Source organism: Pholis gunnellus (genome assembly GCF_910591455.1).
Source record: "Pholis gunnellus genome assembly, chromosome: 13".
NCBI lineage: Eukaryota > Metazoa > Chordata > Actinopteri > Perciformes > Pholidae > Pholis > Pholis gunnellus.
The window spans coordinates 5715532-5739690 of NC_136540.1; the positions used below are offsets into that span (position 1 = coordinate 5715532).

At 41.8% G+C, this 24159-nt stretch overlaps 1 protein-coding gene across 2 annotated transcripts; it reads left to right on the forward strand.

Moving 5' to 3' along the window:
- The first annotated feature begins 34 nt into the window (after nt 1-34).
- thoc2 (THO complex 2) lies at nt 35-22509 on the forward strand. 2 transcript variants are annotated; one of them, XM_079171699.1, is made up of 39 exons: nt 35-150; nt 2401-2456; nt 3628-3719; nt 3916-3967; nt 4764-4834; nt 5189-5310; nt 5397-5530; nt 6012-6172; nt 6466-6558; nt 6771-6926; nt 7176-7348; nt 7535-7730; nt 7830-7868; nt 7990-8120; nt 9273-9374; nt 9878-9962; nt 11233-11326; nt 11451-11531; nt 11646-11742; nt 11907-12024; nt 12142-12321; nt 12463-12627; nt 12923-13198; nt 13427-13568; nt 14333-14490; nt 14637-14765; nt 14862-14993; nt 15113-15297; nt 15578-15753; nt 16084-16186; nt 16347-16732; nt 16861-16919; nt 18469-18504; nt 19850-19981; nt 20211-20277; nt 20366-20511; nt 20732-20808; nt 21523-21569; nt 21662-22509. In XM_079171699.1, the coding sequence occupies exons 1-38, from the start codon at nt 86-88 to the stop codon at nt 21548-21550; spliced, it is 4695 nt and encodes a 1564-aa protein (XP_079027825.1). In that variant the 5' UTR covers nt 35-85; the 3' UTR covers nt 21551-21569; nt 21662-22509. The 2 variants fall into 2 exon arrangements, with proteins under 2 accessions (XP_079027825.1, XP_079027826.1); XM_079171700.1 differs by having other exon boundaries at nt 21665-22509.
- Nucleotides 22510-24159: the final 1650 nt, after the last annotated feature.

Here is a 24159-nt window from a genome sequence, read left to right on the forward strand (position 1 = left end):
TGAGCTAGCAGCGAAGCTAACCACCACATTTGACCCTGTGTGTGCCATGATGATGATTTAGACATCCGGGCTGTGTGTATGGAAGATGGCGACACTTATCCTCCCTGGTGAATGGATCAAAAACTGGGAAAAATCAGGAAAACACGAGTTGTGAGTAGATCTGAACCTTAGTACAGTGTCAGATGTTATGGTGGGTTAACAGTTGTTGGCTGATATAAGCGAACCAAGGGAACAACGTAGCTAGCATTGCAATTTAAGGCCAATCTTTTAAGTGTGTCCGCTGGGGCTAAGCGGTAACGTTAGCACGCAAAAAATAATTTCAAGTGGCTTACGAACGTTAATTCCTCTATTTGGGAAAATAAACGCATCTTCTAAATAGTTTGAATAATACAGTGAATACAATCTGTTCAAATTGTTTAATGGAGTGCAGTCGTTGCCTAAATGTAACTAGCTAACGTTACCTGCATGCCAGCAATTTTGCTAGCATGCTCGCCCACTAAGCTAGCGGTACACCATTCCTCAGTTTGTAAACACGGTGGCTAGCGGAGCTAAGCTATTTAGCGTCAATGTAGCATCGATACAGTCCTAGCTTCTTTATTGAAGTGAATTTAATGCCAAAATTCAGACAGTCAGTCATTTATTTTGCCAACATAATCTACCAACGGACAATAGGCAAGCAGTTGATGACAATAGCGTTGTGTCACGTTAACGTGACAGTAACGTGAATGGTAAATAAGTGGAGGGAAACGACCGATCTTGACATAACGTTAAAACAAGTAAGCTAGCTCTAATTGTAACGTTAGCTACGCCATTTGTGATGTCGACTGCCTTGGTGGACTTTTTATTGTCCAGTTAGGGCAGCATGAATACATTTGAGATTTCATGAATTTGCTCTACAAACGTCCTCTTTTGAAAAATAACAACCTAGTGGGCAAGGAAAGTGTAGTAACGTTAACGTACAGCTCTTGTTATAACTAAGCTAACGTTGAGCTAACTAGCTAGATATTTGTGTAACCCATCAGTTGGTTAGCTAACTACCGTTAATTGACAGTTACATAGCTAACGTTACATTTTGAGACCCAATTTAGCGCCCAGTGCTAACATACGACTGGACAGCGAGCACTTACGGCCCAAAATCCAATCCACTAATGTTAACCTAACCTTATGCAGCTGTAGCACCGTAGAAGCTGGGCCTAACATATTAATTTATTATAAGAAAAAAACGTGTCGTGAAGATTTCGTCTCAGTTTCTTAAGCGCAGCCATCACGTACAGGCGGAGACACAATAGGCTCGTCCTCAGTAAGTTAGGCCTTGCCTGTCGTGAGATGCACCAACTCTAACTACTCCATTCTAGTGGTGTACATACAACTTTAACTTAAATTAGCAACATGTAAAACGTTCCTGTGGCAAAAAAAATCGTACATGCATTTAAAAGATTCATAATATTACTTTTCTGCATGTCTCTGGTACAGATCCCCTCATGTGCACTGATAAGAGAAGAAGCTGCAAAGCCTCAGCCAATCCAGCCATCACATAAAGTGCTAAATAAATGTTGTTCTGTTGAAGAAATACTTATTTACCATAACACAGAATAGCTTGATACTTGATCATATTGTGTCTCTTTGGGACGCACAGTCGTAATTCCTCAAGTTGGAGGGTCTTAGTTAAAAGCCCAATGTCGACAAGCCTTACAGGCTCCCTGTCACGTAAGGATGCCATCCTGTGCAGTAACATCACTGAAAGGGCAATTTCCATGTGTTGATAATCAAAATGTCACATTGTTTTTTACATAGAAACGATTTTCAGTGTAAATAATGTATTTTCTTCACAAGTCGTCCAATGTTATTGGGACATTTAAATCTGCATGTGTCTGATATATCCATCAGGTGTGCTAGTGAAACAACCAGATTAACTTGATTCAGGGAAGCCAGGGTGTTAGATTGATTCAGTGCTGCACCTTTCTGCTTGAAGAAGTGAACATAGCCTATCAACCTCACAAAGATATCAACCACGCCATGTTTGACCTCAGATCCTGACACACCGCTGTCAGTTTGGCCCTGTTGAGCATCTCTGACTGACCATTGCATGTACAGTAGTTCCCGCAGTGCATCTAGAATTGTCCGTTTTAAAAGAAGACATTGAGATGGCACAAAGTATCTGATCAGTCTGCCTTGGCCAGCGCCAGTTCTTTGAGCCCAGTTGAGCTGTCAACTAGATAGCCTTGATGTTACAAGAATATTGGTGTGCGGATAATTATGACCACTTTTCGGGAATGTAATAAGCTATGTATAGCAATGTTAGTGACTGTATCCATGTTAAATATCAAGCCGTTTTGAAGGCTATGGATTGTCATGTTTGAGTACTCTAACTTATTATAATATTGTCTCTTTATTTTATAGCGTACAACTCTGCAAAGAACTCACCCAGAAAACAGATCATGGAAGTGAGATTAGAGGTAAGTTGAGAATGACCTCCATTTGTTTAGACTGTTACTGTTCTGTTATTAGTTTTTCGTTTGCACCTCACAACGTATTTAAACCTCCCTGTTGTACACACAGACACGCATCTATTATGGGGATTGTAGTAGTTCGAACCAATCACCCGCGAGAGGAAAAACAAATTGAAAGATACCCTTCGTTGTCAGTTTACTGCGGAGATGTTTGTGATGGATGTAGTGATATGAATATATCAGCAAGTCTAAAATTGTCACACAGTAAATTATATGTTTATATGCTAGTTAAATTTGTTGATCATTTTTTATGTTAATTACAAAATGTATCCATTAAATAGATTAACGTTTGTATTCATCCACATCATGCTGTTTTTGTTTGTGCCAGAGGGCAACGAGAAAGCAATTATCACCATAACTACACACATGTGAATCTTTAAACATGATCCTCCTCAGATAAATAAGTATTCATTGCAGTGATAAATGCCTCCAAAAGACATGTTAACTTACCTGTTTTTCCCGTAAATTGTAGTTTCCTTTGACATTGTTTGACACAAACACTTTTTTATTTAATCTCCAGCTTCTTAAAATACTGCCACAGCAGATACATTTTTATAATGTGACAGCTTTCAGTCAAGCTGCAACTTGCATATAACGCAGTCACACCGGTGTGTTCGCTTCAGTGTAATTAGTTGCTGAATGTCACCATTTCTGTATTGTTGCACAACAGTAAACTTAAGAGAGAATGCAAACTGAAACGTTTTGAATAAGTGATCAAGTGGTTTTACGTACTGTAGCAGTAATGATAGTTATCCATTCGTCTATGAGTGATTCCTACTGCCTGCCTGATCTAAATCTAATGTGCACTCTACAAAGATTAAACAAACGTCAAACATTTATACAGCTGGATGTCATGTTTATGGTTCTAAACTTTCTGTTTTACCGATATTATATTTTTATCCTTCAGGGGTAATAAAATCATTATTTCCTCTAAAGGCAGGATCTTTGGCTAGACTTGCATACAGGAATGGAGAAAAATGGAAGTGTCTAGTCTTTTAAAGCTAACACAGATTAGCCAATTCTGTTTTTTTTCACATTTAAAATCAAAAAGTATTTTCCTGTCCGTTCTGTCAATTCAGTTAAAGCTGAACTGTGTCTTGTCCATTTACCTCTTCAGATATACAGGCAGCTTTATATGAGCTCTGCTGGCAGGTTGTACAGGGGAACCTGAAGTTGGATCTGGTCGTCAGCGTCCTTGGGGACATGATGGTATGAGTGCTTTTTGTTTTAGGGTGAAAACGATAACAAACGCATAGAAGTGTACATTTAAAAAAAAGCTTTTATTCATTACTTGTACTTACTACTTTATTACATCATTCTTGGTGTCTGCCCAGAAATTGCAGTACTTGTAATTTCTACTTTGTTATGTTTGTAAAATGTCAGTTAACTTCTGTTTTTCTTTCAGGAGCTCCGAGATGACATGCCATCAATTTTAGCAGATGTGTTCAGTACACTAGGTAAGTTTGGGTTTTTATGTTAAACGTTGAGTTATTGTTTCTGAAGTGCTGCATTACAAGTAGGTCAAATATAGTAACAGCTTTTAGTCTAAAGCAGGGGTCGGCAACCCGCGGCTCTTCGGCCCGTCTGCTGCGGCTCCCTGGGGCTACATCCACACTAATACGTTCAATACGAGTTTTAACAAACAAAAACTATCTCCGTCCACACAGCGTTTCAGCATTGTTTTCGAGATCCAGACTAAAACGCCTGAAAACTAATATCGCGTGACTATTCACGTACACTGGGCATGCAGTGGGTGCCGGTGTTACGTCCTACTGGTTTTCAAACCTACTGGTTTCCTTCCGTGCGTGTGTTGTGTTCGCGTAACAGCAGCAGCTGTTTTCTGCCTCTGTTGCCAGATTCGTCAAATATTCACAAACGTATTGCTGGAGCTGTAAAAGCCACATCTCATATATATTGCGGGGATTACGATTGTATAAGTGAGCTCTACATCACAGCCACGTATGAAGAAATACAATGAAGAAAATATATTTATGGAAAGATCGCATCAACCTGGATTCGAACCTGTCGAGCAAAATAGTAATATATTCAAAAACGGCTGCGCTACGCGATCCGCCACATGCATCTTACGTCGTAAAGCGCCTTTCCTTGTAGATGCCTGATCATGATTTGCAGACGGCCGCCTTCGGTCCGCCCTATCTTTGGATAGTAAAGGTTGCCAACCCCTGGTCTAAAGCAAACGTGGCACATTTGTACTGTCATAATGTTTTTTTTTTTTTATTATATTTATTACAGATTTAGAGACTGCCGCACTGGAAGAAAAAGTCAAACGTGACCATTACACACAGCTGGTGGGAGCTTGTTTGGTGAGAATACTATTTTTGTAGTAACATCAAATTATTTTATACAACAGACATTTCTTGCACTTAAAATAGAATACAAAGGCTGCCTGAAGAGAGCTATTTGTATCATTAAAATACGACAGCTTGTATGACCTCGCATTTCACTTAATTGTCACTGTTGCAGCAGAGTTAAATATTTTAAAAGTGTCCCTGTCCTCAATGTGCGATAGTGTAACTGATATATAAGAACTTTAGAACTTTGTTTGAGGTTTACACCCCCATTGGTGTCACAGATGAATTACTGATTTTGATACCCAGGTCTGTAATCAATAACTATAACAAATGAATAAACTAGTTACATTTTGTTTTTAATTTCAGTTTTTTGTTCCGGACGCCATCCTGAAAGAGAGGCTGGACCCAGAAACCCTTGAATCTCTTGGACTTATAAAACAAGCTCATCAGTTCAATCAGAAGATTGTGAAAATCAAGACTAAACTGTTGTAAGTAGAGTGCACATTTTAGTGGAGATGTAGATCTACTGTAGATGAATAGAAAATGTGAATTTCATTCTTGTATTTCTTCTCAGTTACAAGCAACAGAAGTTCAACTTGCTAAGGGAGGAGAATGAGGGCTATGCCAAACTCATCACCGAGCTCGGCCAAGACCTCTCGGGCAGCATCACCAGCCACCTTGTCCTGGAGAGCATCAAGTCCCTCATAGGTACCCAACAAGTCTTTTTCTGGTGGACTGCATCGGATCTGGTGCTACTATGTCCTTAGCTACAGTCTGGCAAATGCTACATCTACAGTCAATGTTTTTTTTGTAAATTGACAATACTGGATTAGATGAGTCTGAAAATATACAAAGGGGATTGTATCACCGTCACACCTGAAATGATCTCCTCCAACTGCGATTGGTTACTTGTTAGATTCAGCATTGACTCTCTGCTATTTACACAGGGCTTTGCAATGCCAGGTACCTGTACATCACAGGAAGTCTGTCCCTATATACTACTGCAAGTAGTCTCACCCATACTCAGAGCTAGAGCTGGCAGCACTTTAACCTCAGTAGCACAAAGGAATGACCTGTTCCCATGAACCGAAGACTCACTTGTGTGGACAAGTGGAAGTTGTGGACAACTATTTATTCATCTTTATCCATGTTTGTATAAATACTGTTTACTGACTGATTGTTTTTGCAGGATGTTTCAACTTGGACCCTAATCGTGTTTTGGACATAATCTTGGAGGTGTATGAGAGTCGATCTGACCAAGATGAGTTCTTCCTGTCTCTCATCAAATCCTACATGTGTGAGCCACTCACCCTTTGCCACATCCTGGGATTTAAGTTCAAATTCTACCAGGTGAGAATTACAAAAAAGGGTAATCAAAAGTACTGAAAGCGAGCATTTGTCCAATTGCATGAGATGCTTATTTATATTTGTATATTTTAAAAAGCCTCCTAGTCACTTTTTAATGTTTGTATGGGCCTTTTACCAAAACCTTTGCCACACATCTGAAATGGTCCAAACAACCTTTAAACTACAAGAGACCACTTTGAGCCTCTGGCCTGATTTGGCGTGTTGTCTGGTGTGGCCCAATCACAAGAGGGTGTCTTGTTTTTAATAATTATTTATGTGATTGTGTCTTTATTCAGGAGCCCAATGAGGAAACCCCCAAGTCACTTTACCACATTGCTGCTGCTCTGCTTCACCATAACCTGATTGAGCTGGAAGATCTCTACGTACATGTAAGGAAAATATATAAGAGTTTAGCAAACCTAAAGCTGTGATGTCTTCAGGAAGATAAATGTGACAAATATATTCACGTCATTATAATATCCGACCTTTTTGTGTAAAATCCCTCATTTGTTGTTGTTTCACCTACATCAGATACGAAGCCACTGTAGAACAATGTGTTCCTAGACTGAGAGCCCTCCTCTTGTTGCCTCTGTGATTCCAGCTTATGCCAGTAGATGCCGCCATCGTAGAGGAACACAAACGAGATATCTCAGAGGCCAAGCAGATCGCCCGCAAGCTGGTCATGGTTGTGTTGCCATCAGAGAAAAGTGAAGACAAAGACAAGGAGAAGGAAAAGGAGGAGGAGAAGAATGATAAGGTATCAAAGCATTTGTAAATATAGGTTTTGGAGGAACGCTGTCAGTCTGGATGAATGTTGAGAGGATTGAGAGTGACATATGACCTTGTCAGTCTTCAACACATGAGAAAGACGTATATGAAAGGAATGATTTCATAAATCCATCACTTTGGATGGTGACAGCAGCTGTGCTTACTGCCTTATTGAGTGAAGTTTGACATAGTTGATAATACAAAGACAATCCGTTGCTGCTCTTTTCTGTGCCCACAGCCACCTGATAACCAGAAGCTTGGTCTGTTGGAAGCGCTGCTTAGAATTGGAGACTGGCACCACGCCCAGAGTATTATGGACCAGATGCCGTCCTTCTACGCTACTTCTCACAAGGCCATTGCGCTGGCTCTCTGCCAGCTCGTGCATCTGACTGTGGAGCCTCTTTACAGAAGGTGCAGATTTTCTTTCATGTTTCACTTACTGTGTAGTCAGACCAGAAAGCACAAGCACAAGTCACAGCTTAAACGGACTATGCCAATATTTCATGAATACAAGTTCAGTAAACAAATTAAGTAAATAATAACTACGCCCAAAAAAAAAGAAATGTAGTTTGTGACACACTGGTCTGTTCCTTACAGGGCTGGCCTCCCAAAAGGGGCAAGAGGATGTGTCTTACATCCACTGAGGAACAAGCGGGCCCCTCGCCCTGTGGAGAGCTTCGATGACCTGCGCAGGGACACGTTCAGCATGATCTGCTACCTGGGCCCTCATCTCTCCCACGACGCTATTCTTTTTGCCAAGATTGTGCGTCTGGGCAAGGCCTTCATGAAAGAGGTACAGAACTCTCACTACTAACTCTCGTTACTGCATCTGCACTACAGCCTAAATCTGTTTGGTTTTTTGGACTCATATTTGGTGTCCTTTGCTTCTCAGTACCAAAGTGATAGCAGATCTGATGTCAAAGACAAAATGGTAGGTATAAAGTTAATAACTGTCATTTTGACAAAGGAGATCGTGTAGATAGATATTTAGATGAGTAAAAACACTGTTCTGTTACTGCGAGGACCTTATTAACGGTGTTTGTTGATTGCAGGAAACACTGTTGAGTTGCTTCCTGAGCATTGCGGACCAGGTGCTACTCCCTTCTCTCTCTCTGATGGAGTGTAATGCCTGCATGTCTGAGGAACTGTGGGGTCTCTTCAAACTCTTTCCCTACCGGCACAGGTGAGATACACCCAGACACAGACGCTACATGTGGCTCCGTTAAATGAAGCTGCTGGATAGTAAACCCCCCCCAGGCAGTGCTCCAAAATGCTGTTTACTAGCTGGCAAGCAAAGAGTAGCACGCACAGTCACACTGAGCTCATCAAATCATGCATGCTTGCATTTTTTTTTTCTCTCCCTGAACAACGCCAGCATTTTATTTTTAGAGTCTTTGCAAATCAGCAGTGTGCCAAAGTATTTAAACAATGGCGCACCAAGAGCTTTTATTTTACTGTAGTTTGTCGCAGCTAATAATGCAACATCTTAAATTGCAGAATATCGTAGCACTTGTAGATTATTTCACTGTCTCTGTCAACGCAGTCAAAGGAAGGAAAGTAGTGCAGTTCATTTGTGATCTGAATATGTTGATGCATCTTAAGGCTTTTATCTTTTAACGGTGCTTGCGCCAAATATGACAGACAGCAAATGACTTGATTTGATTTTCAAGAATAAGTAATCTGTTGAAGATCAGCCCCTGTCATGCCTCCCCGCCAGCGACAGCTGTGGACAGAGCCGTCATGGTTGCGGGTTGTCCGTACGACCGTATGAGCCATATCTCAGAAACGCCTGAAGGGGATTTCATTACATCTGACACAAGCATCCATTTGGACTCAAGCTTGAACAGATTAGAATTCGCTGTAACCTCACGAATCACATATTTGGCCATAACTCAAGAATTCAAATTCGAAATATGACAATTTCACACACATGTCTAATAGGATCAAATGATGACGTAATGACATTTTGGACAGACATGGACGTAAACGGCAACTTGATTGGTTGGCAGCGGCATACAACCGTCAGGCGGTAATTGTAGTTGAATGGTTGACTGCGAATGAGGCAGAAATGAACCTCTCTCTTATCTGGAGTTAGTCACACACACACAGCAGTTTAACGTAATGCTGGACAGGAGTTGGCTACTTTACTATTCAGGGACTGTTTTAAACTGCAAGCTCTGCAAGACAACTTGTTTGGTTTATGTTATCTGTTTCCTGTGACAAAGTGTCTGGACTTTTACTACTGCTGAGTGTCTCTTCTTCCTGCCCATGTTTCTTAATGCTGCATATCTAAAGCTACTGTTTAACTGTGCTTCCTCTATCTATGTTCCCTCAGGTACCGATTATATGGACAGTGGAAGAATGAGACGTATACCAGCCATCCACTGTTGGTCAAAGTCAAAGCTCAAACTGTCGAACGGGCCAAATACATTATGAAGTAAGTGTTTATCAGCTTTGAACACACCACGTTATCAGCAGAAATTCACTACCATCCGGTCATGACGGCCATCTCTTTCTTCGGTCTTTCCGCTACACAGAAGCTTCCACATAACTGCTGGTTCACGTTGCTCACAGTCATCTTCAGGGTCTTGAGCAATTTGATAAAATGTCCAAAAATGCTAATATCTTGTATGACTGGTCTTTATTTGTTCCCATGTTCATGAATGACATTTAAAGCCAAATAAAATAACTTGTTGTAAGACAAATAGTAATATGCATGTGAAGTTTCAAATCTTACAATAATTTGCTAATTTAATAAAAACGCAGACAATATGTTGATGTTTTGCCCTCTCAAGCTGAGCTGTATTGAATGGAGAGTGTAACACGGACAGTGTTAGAAGAATCTGACCTAGAATAATTACTTGGCCAGCACAAAAGTGTTAAAGTATTCCAACTCTTTGCATCATCTTGTGTTTTTAATCTGCTGTTTTCCTTCCCTAGGCGGTTGACCAAAGAGAATGTGAAACAATCTGGAAGGCAGATTGGCAAACTGAGCCATAGCAATCCCACTATCCTCTTTGATTATGTAAGTGTATATTTCTCTCATTTATTTATTTATTCTACTTTTAAGTCCCATTTTCAAACAATGTCAACAAACTACAAAGACTTGTTAATTCCAGGTTTTGCAAGAGAAAATATCTCATTATTTATGTCAAAAATAACTTCAGCATGAGCTCCTTGCTCTCTCCGTATACCAATTGTATTTTTCTGGCCCTCCCAATATAGCGTCCATTTTGGAGATTGCTTACGTGCCGTGCATTCATGAAACAAAGCAAATGCTACATGGCAACTCAAAAATGTTATGTGGATATCCAGTCAGTGTTATTGGTAAATGTAGTCCACTAATGAAATACATTCCCCAGTGCGTGCTGCTGTATTGACTGAAAGAGCAGATTTGTACTGCTTACATGTCTTGCATGTGATTGGCGAGTCCGCTACAGAAGCTCTCTTTCAGTCTGATAAATACAAAAACAAATTAATATTCTTACATCTGAACAATAACAATAAACAACCATACATCTTTAGGAATACACAGAACTAAGAATAGCTTAATTGCCTTGTTAATAATGTACAGCTACCAAAGCGGATGTAAAGTTCTGTAGTTCTTCCTTGCCTCCAACAATGTCACTTTTTTTTGTAAGATGGGCAAATGAACATTGTTTAATGTAAAGAATCTTTGCACATGCTGTAATGGGAGGCTGTACCATTTTGAGTGGTCAGCTTTTTTACACTTCTCTGCAACCTACCTAGTCATTTCAAACACTACTTTGTTTTGTAATCGTGTTCAGTCCCCTGACCTGTGGATTATTAATGCGCCGGCTCAGGATTTTTTTTATACCTGCACCCACCCGACCAGTTCATCCCTTTTGACAGTTGCTCAGCGGTGCATTTAGCCCAAATACATTGACTGCTGGCTGTAAAGGTAACTGGATCTTCCTCATCCGTGGGCCCGTAGAGCAAGCGCATTAGCATTTCCTTTAAACCCGCCTTCCATCTGCTCGGTTTTGGAATGAATGGCAGTTTACTATGCCTTAAAACTATTTTAATGTTCGTACTGGGAAGTTGATTTACCTATTTAAAAAAAAATCCCCTGATTCACAGACGTTTCTTTGCCAATGCAAGTCTATGGGGAAAAGTCCTTTTGGGCCCAATGGAACCCGGCCCACAATCTGCCAACTATATGCATTATAGTAGCACAGTTGTTAGGGCCACAGTGGTAGTATGAGGTCAGGTGTAATGTATATCCTGTTAAGTTGGTGATGTCTTATCCTTTCCTCTGTCCTGTCGTTTGTCAGATGCTTTCTCAGATCCAATGGTACGACAACCTTATCGTTCCAGTGGTGGACTCCTTGAAATACCTCACATCCCTCAACTATGATGTCTTGGCCTGTATCCTACACTTTCCGTCCGTTAGCAACACGTGTGTGAGTGTGAAGTTGGAAGCAGTGGGGGTTGTTCGTGTAAAGGTTTTCTTTTTGGGTTCTATGTTTTTTCCACTTAACTCTGTCTTCAGATTGCATCATTGAGGCTCTGGCCAATCCCGAGAAGGAGAAGATGAAGCATGACGACACCACCATCTCCTCGTGGCTTCAAAGTATGTGGCTTCAGAGGAACCGTACCGCAATCATTCATTTGCATGCAAAAGGAGAGGAAGCGTTTGATGTTTTAATGAGAATCTGACATACACCTGTTCGTCTTGTCAACCAAGGCCTGGCGAGTCTGTGTGGAGCCGTGTTCAGAAAATACCCAATTGAGTTGGCTGGCCTTCTTCAATATGTCACCAATCAGCTAAAAGCAGGGAAGAGGTAACTAGCTCCAAACGACAAATAGCAGGATGACTGGTTTGAATGTGTCTGTGTTGGGATGAATGCAAGGTGTTTTTTTGACTATTGCTTCACTTTTTATTTATCTTTTAATGTGTCAGGAAATGCGCGTTGCTTTATACAGTATGTCCCTTCTCTCCCGGCAGTTTTGACCTGTTGATCCTAAAAGAGGTGGTGCAGAAAATGGCTGGCATCGAGATCACAGATGAGATGACCTCAGAGCAGTTAGAGGCCATGACCGGAGGGGAGCAACTCAAAGCTGAGGTAAAATGGACTCAAATTCGGTTATCGTTTGCTGATGTAATCTCTGTGTGACTGTCTGGACCAGTGCCGCACCTGAGCTCACGTCATTGTCATCGTGGATGTGCCTTTTGTCAACAGGGTGGCTACTTTGGTCAGATCAGGAACACTAAGAAGTCGTCGCAGCGTCTGAAGGATGCACTGCTGGACCACGAATTGGCCTTGCCTCTGTGTTTACTCATGGCCCAGCAACGAAATGGTGTTGTTTTCTTAGAGGGTGGAGAGAAACACCTCAAACTTGTTGGCCACCTGTATGACCAGGTATGCACCCTCTCTCAATATGTTGATCTTATCTATCTCTTTTTATTTAGTTCTCCAAACTATTGTTATTATATCGGCCTTTAAAAATCCTAAAAAGATGAATCTTTTTCTTTTCTTATATCATTTTTTGTATTCCTGCAGTGTCATGACACCTTGGTGCAGTTTGGTGGCTTTCTGGCCTCCAACCTTAGCACAGAGGACTACATCAAGCGGGTTCCCTCCATTGACATCCTTTGTAACCAGTTCCACACTCCACATGATGCTGCCTTCTTTCTGTCCAGGCCAATGTACGCCCATCAGATTTTGGTGAGTGGACTACTTCGTCAGAGCCACAGCGTGCATCGTGTCACATTTCTGTTACTGGCAGAGGTTCTAGTTGTTCAAATAATAGCATTGATTTGTCTACTTCCATTTTGATTGTAGAGGTTTGAGATCATATTGTTTGACTTTGTTCAATTTTAACTTTTGACACCTAAAATGGAGCAATGTGCAGCTGTTTTTTTCTCAACTGCCTTTCAACCGGCTTAAGGCTTAACTATTTCAAATCAAGACAAACACTTTGGATAAAATGCAGCCTCTACTTTGTGCTCTCTACACACAGTCTAAGTACGATGAGTTGAAGAAGGCCGAGAAAGGCAACCGGCAGCAGCAGAAGGTCCACAAGTATGTGGCAGCCTGTGAACTGGTGATGACACCCGTGCACGAGGCAGTAGTGTCACTCCATCCGGCCAGGGTCTGGGACGACCTCCGCCCCCAGTTCTACGCTACCTTCTGGTCCCTCACCATGTACGACCTGGCCGTTCCACATTCTGCCTACGAGCGTGAGGTCAACAAGCTCAAGGTCCAGATCAAGGCCATCGAGGAGAATCCAGAGATAGTGAGTAGTTGGTCCAAAGCGACCTACAATTACACACCATTCCTGACCACCTTTACATTTTATAATAAACTGATGCATTTTGATGGTGTGGATTACAGCTAAAGCTAGATAAAGCTTAAACAAAGGGTGATCAATGAGCAAGAAAAAAAGACGCTATTAGACAAGTCGACAATTTCTTAGTCAGGGACGCACTTAATATGGTGTGAACATTGTTTCCTTCCAATGTAGCCCATGAATAAGAAAAAGAAGGAGAAGGAGCGCTGCACTGCCCTGCAAGAGAAACTGCAGGAGGAGGAGAAGAAACAGCTGGAGCACGTCCAAAGGGTTCTACACCGCCTCAAACTGGAGAAAGACAACTGGTTGTTGGCCAGTAAGTATCCTCATTGTCATGCCAGTGACACTATTGCTGCATCTTACGTATGTACAGTCTTCCACAATGCTGCGACTTGTCTGTTGAGAGAAGAAAACAGTGCATCTCTTTGAGAATGAGTGATCTTTGAAGTGCATTTATAGACCAAACCAGACGGAGTTTAGCTCAAAGGTTTAGGGTCACCTGCCACACAAGCTTGATTCGTTACAGTCAGATGTCTGAGAGGACTTCTCTATACTTCTAAATTGTCTTTCATGCTTTTGGGTTGTAGAAAGTCTTTAAAAATATAGTCGTTATTTAGTATGTAAGGATTGTGGTTCAATAATGATCTATGGTCAGTGCTTCTCTGGGCTTAAAAACTAAACTAATTAAAAATCAAGGTATTTGGGGGGATCATGGTTACATTATTCTCTCCTGGCATGTACGCTGTGGGGACATCGACTTAACGAAAGTTTTAATCATTTAATTATTGTTCTTTTGGGGCCAATAGTATTTAAAATGTAAATTCGGTGTCTGAAAAACGTGGTTATATTAACAATAACATCTGGTTGGGACACAGCGTTCATGCATTTTGCAAGCGAAGGGAAATTGAGTTTCAGTCCCGACACAATAGGACCGTTAATGTAGTCAAAGGGGAAATCAAGACAAAGCGGATCAAGTCATTGCCCTCTCCACAGCATCAATATTTGAGGTAAATCTAATGTCTAAATGTTCGTTATCTATCTGTCTCTGTTACTAACTCGACTCCTCATGCTCACTGACAGAATCTACAAAGAACGAGACCATAACAAAGTTCCTGCAGCTCTGTCTGTTCCCCCGCTGCATCTTCTCGTCCATCGACGCCGTGTACTGCGCACGCTTCGTGGAGCTGGTCCACCAGCAGAAGACGCCCAACTTCTGCACCCTCCTGTGCTATGACCGGGTACGACACTCCTATACGTACACGCTCAGACTCGTATACACTTATGATGATGAAAACTAACTAAACTTGGCTTTAACTCAAATTTAAAGCCCGACTTGGCATACTTGCGACTCATTTTTGAAACACTACATTGTGTCACTCTGCAGGTTTTCTCCGCCATCATTTACACTGTAGCCAGCTGTACGGAAAACGAGTCTCACCGCTATGGACGCTTCCTCTGCTGCATGCTGGAGACGGTGACCCGTTGGCACAGCGACCGTGCAATCTATGAGAAGGTGTCCATTTCTACCTGTTCTCTACACCTGCCACTTTGATTGTCCGATGTAGGGTGAGCTGGGAGTTAATATCTGGTCTTATCGTGTGGTCCATAGGAGTGCGTCAATTACCCCGGCTTCCTGACCATCTTCAGAGCCACGGGCTTCGATGGCGGGAACAAAGCAGATCAGCTGGATTATGAGAACTTCAGGCATGTGGTGCACAAATGGCACTACATGCTGACTAAAGTGAGCTGCGCTTCCTTATCGTTCCTTCTTGAAAATGCTGTCCAGATACTGTCAGTCAGAGCTCTGTGGGAAGGTGTGTGTTTATCTAAGATCACGTCCTCTGTCTCTGCTCCGTCCAGGCTTCAGTTCACTGCCTGGAGACGGGAGATTACACCCACATCCGCAACATTCTCATCGTGCTCACCAAGATCCTGCCCTGCTACCCCAAAGTCCTGAATCTGGGCCAAGCGCTGGAGTGTCGTGTCCACAAGATCTGCCTCGAGGAGAAGGATAAGAGGCCAGACCTCTATGCCTTAGCAATGGGGTAACACAGCATTGTGTGCTGTTCAGCTCTCTGGGGAGCATACAGTTAACATATAGTATGTGTGTGGTAAAAAATGGAAACCTGGGAAGATGGGGTCCTCAAAAACTGTAGTTTACGTTACCTAATCTGTTGAATTTGTAGATGTTTTATTATAAATATCTGTTCAGAGGTTGATGGTCAGACGCTTGAGTAAACCTGAGTACTTCTGTCTCTGTTGGAAAGACTTGTTCTTTGGGAGTTTTGTCTCTGCCCTGTGAAAACCTCTTTATGCATCTTGCAGTTATTCTGGTCGGTTGAAAGGCCAGAAGGTGCACATGGTCCCAGAGAATGAGTTTCACCACAAGGAGCAGCCGGCCCGCAGTTCCACCCCCGCCAATCAACAGAACGGCCCCGGCAGCACAGGCAAGCCCGCCACCAGCACAAGCAAGACGGAGGAGGGGACGTCGGAGGATGGTGGTGAGTGATTAGAAACACGGCGAGGCTGTTTGAATGCAGCACGTTGTCATTTTAAAGTCATGAACCAGATAACATGGCTTTGCTGCGAATTAGTTTTCATCCCCAATGCCACTGCTGAATTATTCCATTTCAGATTTCATTACATGTGATAAATGTAACGCTTAATCTTTTTTTTTATAGCCATTGTCCATCTGCAATAGTAATTTAGCCCCGAAAATATATCTTTATAAGTGCCATAAAACTAAACATTGGGGCTACAAATCCTGATATGCTTGTCAGTAATGGCAATAATTCCTGTGCTCATACAGTTCTTGGTTTGTTTTTATGCAGATCGGGGCAAGGATAAATCTCAGGGGACCACAAAGCCAGTGAACAAAGCCAACAGTGCAGCGGCCAAAGTGACCACCAGCAACGGGAACGGTGCTCTCAACAGGTAGGGGTCAGGAGAGATGCTCTGACACCAAGTTATCGCAAATAAAGCTGAGAAAAACGTCCAAACTTAGCATGAGTCGTGATATCGTGTCCAATTACACCTCTGTATGAAACTTTTCTTTAATTACATTTAAAAAAATGCTAAATTCTTCCCGTTGCAGCACCAAAGCCGTTAAAGAACGGGACGACAAAGAGAAGAGCGGGAAGGAGAAAAAAGAGAAAAAGGAAAAGACGCCAGGCAGCACTCCCGAGACGAAGGCAGAGAACCGCCGGGAGAAGCAGAGAGACGAGAGAGCAGGGAAGGAGGAGCGGGTGGCACGCGAGGGTAAGGAGAAGACCCCCAAGGCGGACCGGGAGAAGGCCAAGGCCGAGGAAAAGAGCAGCAAAGACGACAAGGCCAAAGCCGGCAACGGGGAGCCCATGGAGCCGTCCAGGGAGCGCGATGCCATCAAGGAGTCCAAGAGCAAGGAGAAAGGAGACAGGAGTGCAGTGGCTGGGTCCCTAAAGTCACCAGTTCCCAGATTGGAGTCAGCCGAATCTGAGAGGGGTGAGGAGCCTTCCTGATGCTCAACACATTTAAGATTTAAATGAAAAAGTAGTAAACAATGGAAGCTTTTGTGATGACTGAATGTGGCGCTCAATTAAACACAAATTCCGCTCCTCTCGTCTTTACAGATCACAAAAGACGAAAGCTCGACAGTCACTCTTCTCCGTCCCACTCCTCGTCTGTTAAGGTTAGTATGGCTTGAGGAAGGCTGTGCCAGTTTCTTCTCTATCTGCTGGAGCGTTCCCCGCCGTTGCACAATCCAGCAGCCCCGAAGATCACCAAGGAGAGTTGTCGTACATGCAGGCATGGCATCTGGAAATCCCAACCAAATCCATGGGAGTTGGAAATCATTCCATGGACATAATAATATTTTGCAGAATTGGGAGAAACCCCCCCCCCCCTCAAAGACTTAGTCAAGAGAATATTGTGTATATTGAGTATTTTCATATTGAAATATTTATCTATTTTCATATTAATGAAAGCAGTCAGTGTGCCTTGGGAAGAAAGAGATTTTTTTAAAGCATTTCTATATTCCTTGTGGATTTTTTTGGCTTTTTGAGAATAATATCCAACCTGAAGTAAAACGGCTCGCCAAAATCAAGAGCTCTCCCCTTCTCCAATGGCAAATGTCATTTTTTTTACACCGAAAGCAGTTTTTCACTACTTGAAATGGTGTCCACGATTTCCCCCCCACCCCCATTTTTGCGAGCTGAGAAGAGATCCTGGTTAAAGTGATGTCAAGTATTTTACGTCCCCCCCTCGTCAACGTGCCCGGTCCCAGCGGAGAGTCGGATGGCGTCCAGCGAACCACTCTGCCGTAGGAGCGCCTATCTGCTACAGGAGCGGCCGTCTGCGGCAGCCGAGTCATCGGTCCGCCCCCCCCCCCGCCCCTTCTGTCTCCGTTTGCTAAAACGGGCTGCATGCCGACTTCACGTCACATCACGCGACGCGACGCTATCCAGTCAGTCCTGCCGGCCCCCCTGCAACGTTATCCCCACGGCTACCAGCCATCAGCTTCAACAGTCCTGGCAAACCGAGATCAACGGAGAAAATGAATGTCGCAGTTTTGAATCAGCCAAAAACGCAGAGGGAAGTAAGCCTGCCCCTACAAAGAGAGAGAGTGAGGGAAAGAGTGGGCGAATCCTGACTCGTCTGGAGTGTTGCCCCCAAACCGCTGGAAGCTTGTGATAGGTCTTAATTTTACCCGTCCACCAGAGAAATAGGCTCCCTGTGTCTAATCCATTCCTGAACTGTAAGTGACAGCAACAGTTACCTATGTAGGGATGCAGCTAAGCACATAAGAATTAACTCATTTGTCTCACACACACACGCACACACACACATACACATAGACATACACATTATTTACTACACTTGCACTTTAGATGTAATGAACACAAGTTGAACTGTAGGACTTTTCTATTATGGTGCCTGATATTGCAGACATGTCTGTAGTAGTATGACTAGCAGTTATTTCATATATGCTCAGGGTTTTCTATTTTAATTATTGACATTCCAGATGTTGAGCTTATGAACTCTCCTTTATGTAATAACTTTGTCAAAGCCTTAGTCCTTGAAGGTCAGAGGGCAAGGGAGAAGTATGCTGTTGGTCCGGCCAGCCCCAACTCCCCCCCCTCCCTCCCTCCCCCTTCCAACTCTCTACTGCTGTCTGACAACCTCCTTCCAACCCCCCCACCCCCTCCCAGCTCATCTGTCATCTCCATTCATCCCTACAGGACAATAGCAACGAACCCAAGGAGTCCACATCCAAGGTTTGAACTGACTCTGCTTCTCCTCATGTCTCTCACGTTGTCTGTTTTTCTTTGTCCAGCTGCTGACAAATAATCCATTTTAGACGTCTGTAGTTTTCTCCATCTTCTCCCACTTTGTTACGAGGACAGTAGTAGTGGATTGATTTATGGGTCACCATTAGCAATTAGCTGGAGCTAAAAGCCAAAGCTATGAGTTAAAAGAGGCAAAAGGCCTCAGTACATCTGAGAAGGACTGCAGCTGGGTGCTGATCGCTGTGGCTTCTTCACTTCAACCTCTTTCATATTACACCGAGTCAAAAACAAAAAACGTAGCTTAGCTTTAATGTTGGATGTTTTGACACCCTTTACAGATCATTTTGACCCAAATTGAAATAAATGCATAATAAACACAGTTAAAGCTGTATTAAGTTGAGGTAATGTTTGTAACGACATTGAATCTCATTGGATATAAGTTGTTTTTTTTACACTAGATAAATACGTCTCAACTGACTGTCCTAAATTAAGTACAAGTAGAAATAAAAGCTAATGTTTTGTAGAGGCAGTAACTCTAGCCTTGCGTCGATGTGGATATGTTTGTGTCGTCTCTGCACATCTGTACCCGACACGTCTCTCTGTGGGTCAGTGTTGTGAGACGATACAGCACGAGGTCCTAGTGGGTACTTTAAAAACGTACAACATGATTTAAATGTCTCGTGTGTGTGTCACTGAACTTTTAAGTGCCTAGAACCGTATTTATTATTAGATAATGAATAAACATCTCTTTCATATACATTAGTGTTATAAGCCATTTATTAACTGGGTTTATGCTGCTTATAAATGCTAAATAGGGGGAATTAGACTAATGTGTTGCCCACTGTTCTGAAATAATAGATTATGGAGGACTGCCTTAAAGAATGTTTCTAGATATTTTAAACTAGAACTATAAGTTGTAGTTTTGCTGTGACGTGGTTCATCATCATCGTCACTGTTGAGTCTTGCTTTCACACTAATCCTGCAGCAGCAACAGGACCAGTGGGACTCAGTTAAAGCATATTAGTTTGTGTTGAAGTTCATGCTAGATACAGCTTTAATTGGCTTTGTCAGCTTGATCAATACTGATGTCTAAACTCTTACCGAGTATTTAAAATCTCAGTAATAGATGTACATTTGTGAATAGAAATGTAATGTGTCAATATTTGGAACTGTTCTGATCAACATGGAGTAAAAAAAGGGATTTCAGTAGTTCGTTGTTTTCAGCCCTTTCACTGTCATTTATTTGTAGCACTAACTTCAATTGCAAATGCATCCTGACCACATCAAAACATTTTGTTTCTCTTGTTGGGTTCATATATACTTGCCTTTACAGCACCACGCCAACTACAATTCAGTTACCCGGTCCAAGAGCAGAGAGAGGGAGACGGAGAAGAAAGAGTCAGACAACACACAAGGCCGATCCAAAGAGAAGAAGGAAGAGAAGGATCGGAAAGAGAGGAAGAGAGTCAGTATTTAACAAGACCGCTACACTTTGAACTGGCTTTTCGGAGCTTTTCTTTTCTTCTTTGAACTCGCTCACACTTCTCTTGTTCTAAAGTTAGCCGGTGTTCATATTAGTCAGACTTAGGTTGTCAACAAAGGGATCGGTTCAATATTTTCACACACGCTCTAACATCTGCCAGCTAGCAAATGAAATCGTAACGGTCGGGTTTGTTGTGCTGTTCCTCTCTTAGGACTATGCTGTCAATGAGCTCGAGACGAGCCAAGAGTCCAAACGTAGGAAGGATGAGAATGGAATGAGTACGTTCTGTTCTTGACAAATCTGAAAAAGCCTCTCGCCCAGCAAGCACAGTGCAAACCAAGAACACACTCTGTTCTCTCTTCTCAGATTCCTCCAAAAACAGCAAGAGTGACAGTCCTTCCTGTGACTCCCCGCTCTCAGCTGAGAAAGAGAAGATCAAGAGATCCAAATCTTCCAGTAAAGAGAAGGCGGACTCCGTGAAACCTGAGCGGACTTCCTCTGGAGGCAAAAAGGTCAGAGAGTCTCCCTCCGTCCTCCTGTTTGTTGAGAGCATCCTCTGTAATTCAGGGACTCGTCGTCTCCTTGTACCCTCCAAACCTTGGCTGAAATGTGTCTTTTCATTGTTTGAATAATCGGTTTAGACGTAAATTAATGCTAAATATTCCCGCAGCTTTACTTCCGTTACTACTGATCCGTTTTCAATTCGTACGTCTTTGTGTTGCTGTGCAACAGGAGTCCAGACACGACAAAGAGAAATCTGAGAAGAAGGAGAAGAGGGACAGCAGCGGAGGAAAAGAAGAGAAAAAGCAATATCCTTAAACGTAGAGTGACACGTAAATCATAATTCTGGGTGAGTTTTACAGCTTAGTGTGACTATTTGAAGGTATCCGGTCTTTCTCTATTGTATGTAGTTTAGTTTCATCGCTTCACCAGATCATTTGGGGTGACCTGCTTTGCTTGAGCCCACATTCTGTTGTCATCACTGATGCATGAAGTTTTATATATTAAGTATAAACATTTGTGCACCAGCGCTTCAACATGTGTCGAGCACAGCCACCTACTGCACAAACTTTCCATTGTGAGAGATTTATCTCCACTGCTCATCTATTGTGCGTCACTGAACGCACTCTTAACTGCTCAACACTGCAGCGCGTTTCAGTTAACGCAGCTCACTCCGATCCGTTTCACACTAATCTGATCATTTGCTCTTTAACTTGGATCTTATGATTTCAGTTGGACGTTTTCAAAGAGCCGCTGTGTCGCAAAATACTGTCGCTCACTCACTTTATAGCAGGTAGTTACTGGCACTCCTCACGTGTGTTTGTTGAGTTTTTCCTCATTTAAGACCGATCATGATCATGTTACAGTGTTGGATCACAGACGATGTAAAAGTAGCCGCCTGGATGCTACGAGGTTCGTCGCTCTTCTATGACAAAAACAGATTTTTTGGGGGGGAAAATCTCTAATTCTACTTGTCAGCATTCAGTCTTTGATTAATTGACCACTTCCCTTAACAATGATACTCATAAATCCTCTGACAAGCACAGATAATGTGCACTAATCGGTGAAGGTAAGACACATTCTACTTCTTTGTAAACATCTGTCGATGCAACATCAGCGTGGTGTATCATCTCTTTTTCTCTCTTCCTCTCTGATCCACAGCAGAACTGGAGAAGCTGTATTTTTTATCTGCGAGACATCTGCAACTCCATCTCTGTACTATGTTGTTAAGTCGTACTCTCATTTCTGCCTGTGTTGTTTTGCTGTAAACGCCCCCTTCCAAGTGTTGTTAGCTGTAGTTATCTCAACCTTTCTTTTTCTTTTTTCCACGTTTCCCTACACAGTAAACCAGCTGAAATGTTTCTTTTTGATTATTCCGTATGGGCACAATGTGCTGCTCTCATCACAATGTCTTTATTCTAATTAGATAAATAGGTTACTGTATGAAATGATCTCTTGGTGACACCTGGTCAGGGATCTCATGAAAAAAGTGTATTTTTTTGTATGTTGTCAGGCTTTGCTTTTTTGCTCGTTTTATTGGAGTTAACATGCTTTCCATACTCGCTTACCTCATATCCCTTTGAGATACTTAGATACTTTTTATTTATTTATCTCCACCTTTTAATCCGAGTAAGACAGTAGACGAAAGTGAGTTAAGTGATACAAAGGACCAGTTTGTATATTGTGTACCATAATAAAGAGGGTAACATGAAATTCACATGTTATTTCTTTTCTTTTCTTTTCGATGTCCCGCACAGTCCTTTTGTGATTTTGTGTTAATCAGGTTTTTACATAATTTATAAAAATGCCAGTTCAACCGTGATTCAAATGTAGAATTGTAAAGAAAAATCTGACAAAAAAAACAAACATCTGACACTCTGTACTCCAAATGCAACTGTTTCGAAATGACTTTTGGAGATTTTATCTGCTGTACTCAATGAGTGTAAGCTTTTTTTTAAAAAAACGACAAAAAAACAATAAATAATAGTTTTCCTAGTGTGTCACTTTGATATTGTCTCCTTTTCTTTCTTTCTGTCTTCATCTGCAAACAGCTGATTGTCCTCAGAGGAGCTGCTTCATGGCTGTAGAAACAGAATGTTTACTGTTTGTACCTCAGATACAGTCGGATGGAAGGAACACGTATTTTAAATTAAATTGTCCACAGAACACAAAAACCTCCGCGCTTACGTGCACGTTATTGCTCCTTTGGTGAATTATTCTCGGCTACTACGAATCAGGCATGTTGGTTACTTCACTCGGTCATTACCGTCCTCTCTCCTTAGTCTCCAGACTAAACATCTGGTAACCTATCCAACATCTGCATGATCATACCTCTGAGAGTCTGGTCAAAGTTTTGCATTTCTAATGATGACACAGGTGGATAGAGATCGTCGGGGTTAATTCTTATATCGTTTCTAGACAAACAAAAACAAAAGTGTTATTTTAAAATCTCAAAAATGTATTTGTGGATTATTTCCAGGATCAGGTTTATGTAGCGATATGAAGATTGTAAAACAGTCGAAACTTAAACTTTCAAAACAAATACACAGTTTTGACATGCAAATTGGTAAACTACATTCTAGTTTCATCTAATGTATGTACTGTGGTGTTTTAGTCCAGGTGGTTCTTGTTCTTATGGACCATTGTGATGACGAATGAAGTGATGCACGAGGCAACGTGTCCAGAACAGTGAGTTCAACTTAAACCTGATCTTGGCTGTATATGTATTTAACTTTAAAGTAAGGAATGTCTGTGTGTTCTTCACATATCTCGAGAACTTGCTCCTCTGATCTCATATAAATAAATCTGGTTATCTATTTATTTGTTCACGTATTTAGAACAATCTGCTCTGCAGCATGTTTCTCGCTGGAAGTTCTTTCACTAAAATCATACATGTCACTATAGTGATAATAATAATGCAATCGATGCATTTGAGCACATTTTCTCAAGGTCTTCACTACATCGTCGTTATTATATTAAACAATTTTTCCAAATGATGAAAAGTGCAAAAAATGAATATAAACCTGCTTTTATTAAGGAAATGTAATAAAATCCTTTGTACATGACCTCTCCTCAGAGGTTCATTGTGTCCACACATGCAACTCTCATGGCTGAGGTACTGTTACAAATGAACTGGAAAAAAACTAAAACTGGATCAAATGCCAAATTAAACCAGGATCCATTTCGAGTTGCAGTTTGGTCAAACTATCACCAAATGCACATGCACTTTATCTGGGGGGGGGGGGGGGGGGGGGGGAGTCTGACATACTAAACAAATGTAGGCGTACATGGTTTGTAGCTTTTGTAGGATTTTTTTTCCTTCCGTTTATAAAAAGTTCACTTGTACAAACAGACAAACGTTTCATTTGTAGCTCTCTCCTCAATGTACAGTTCACCTTCTGCATAATGCATAGACACAGAAAGCTCATCACAACCAAAGAAGCTAGGTGTGTTATCATTTACCAAAAAATGTTGAGATTCACAGCTGCAGATACTGCATTTACATGAGAACGGCTTCTAAGTGTGTACAAAGTGTAAACCATAAGCTCAGTTAAACCATTTGAATATGCTGTCACATAAAAAGGGGGGTCACTCTCATAGTCTCTAAAGGATTTATAATGCGTTTGATTTCAACAAATATGGCACTAAGTGATTAAAAG

Coding starts and splice junctions, on each gene's coding strand:
- thoc2 (XM_079171699.1), top strand. CDS start 86: ATGGCGACACTTATCCTCCCTGGTGAATGGATCAAAAACTGGGAAAAA. Junction 6,173..6,465: donor TTAAGTTCAAATTCTACCAG/GTGAGAATTACA, acceptor GTCTTTATTCAG/GAGCCCAATGAGGAAACCCC. Junction 12,322..12,462: donor TTGGCCACCTGTATGACCAG/GTATGCACCCTC, acceptor GTATTCCTGCAG/TGTCATGACACCTTGGTGCA.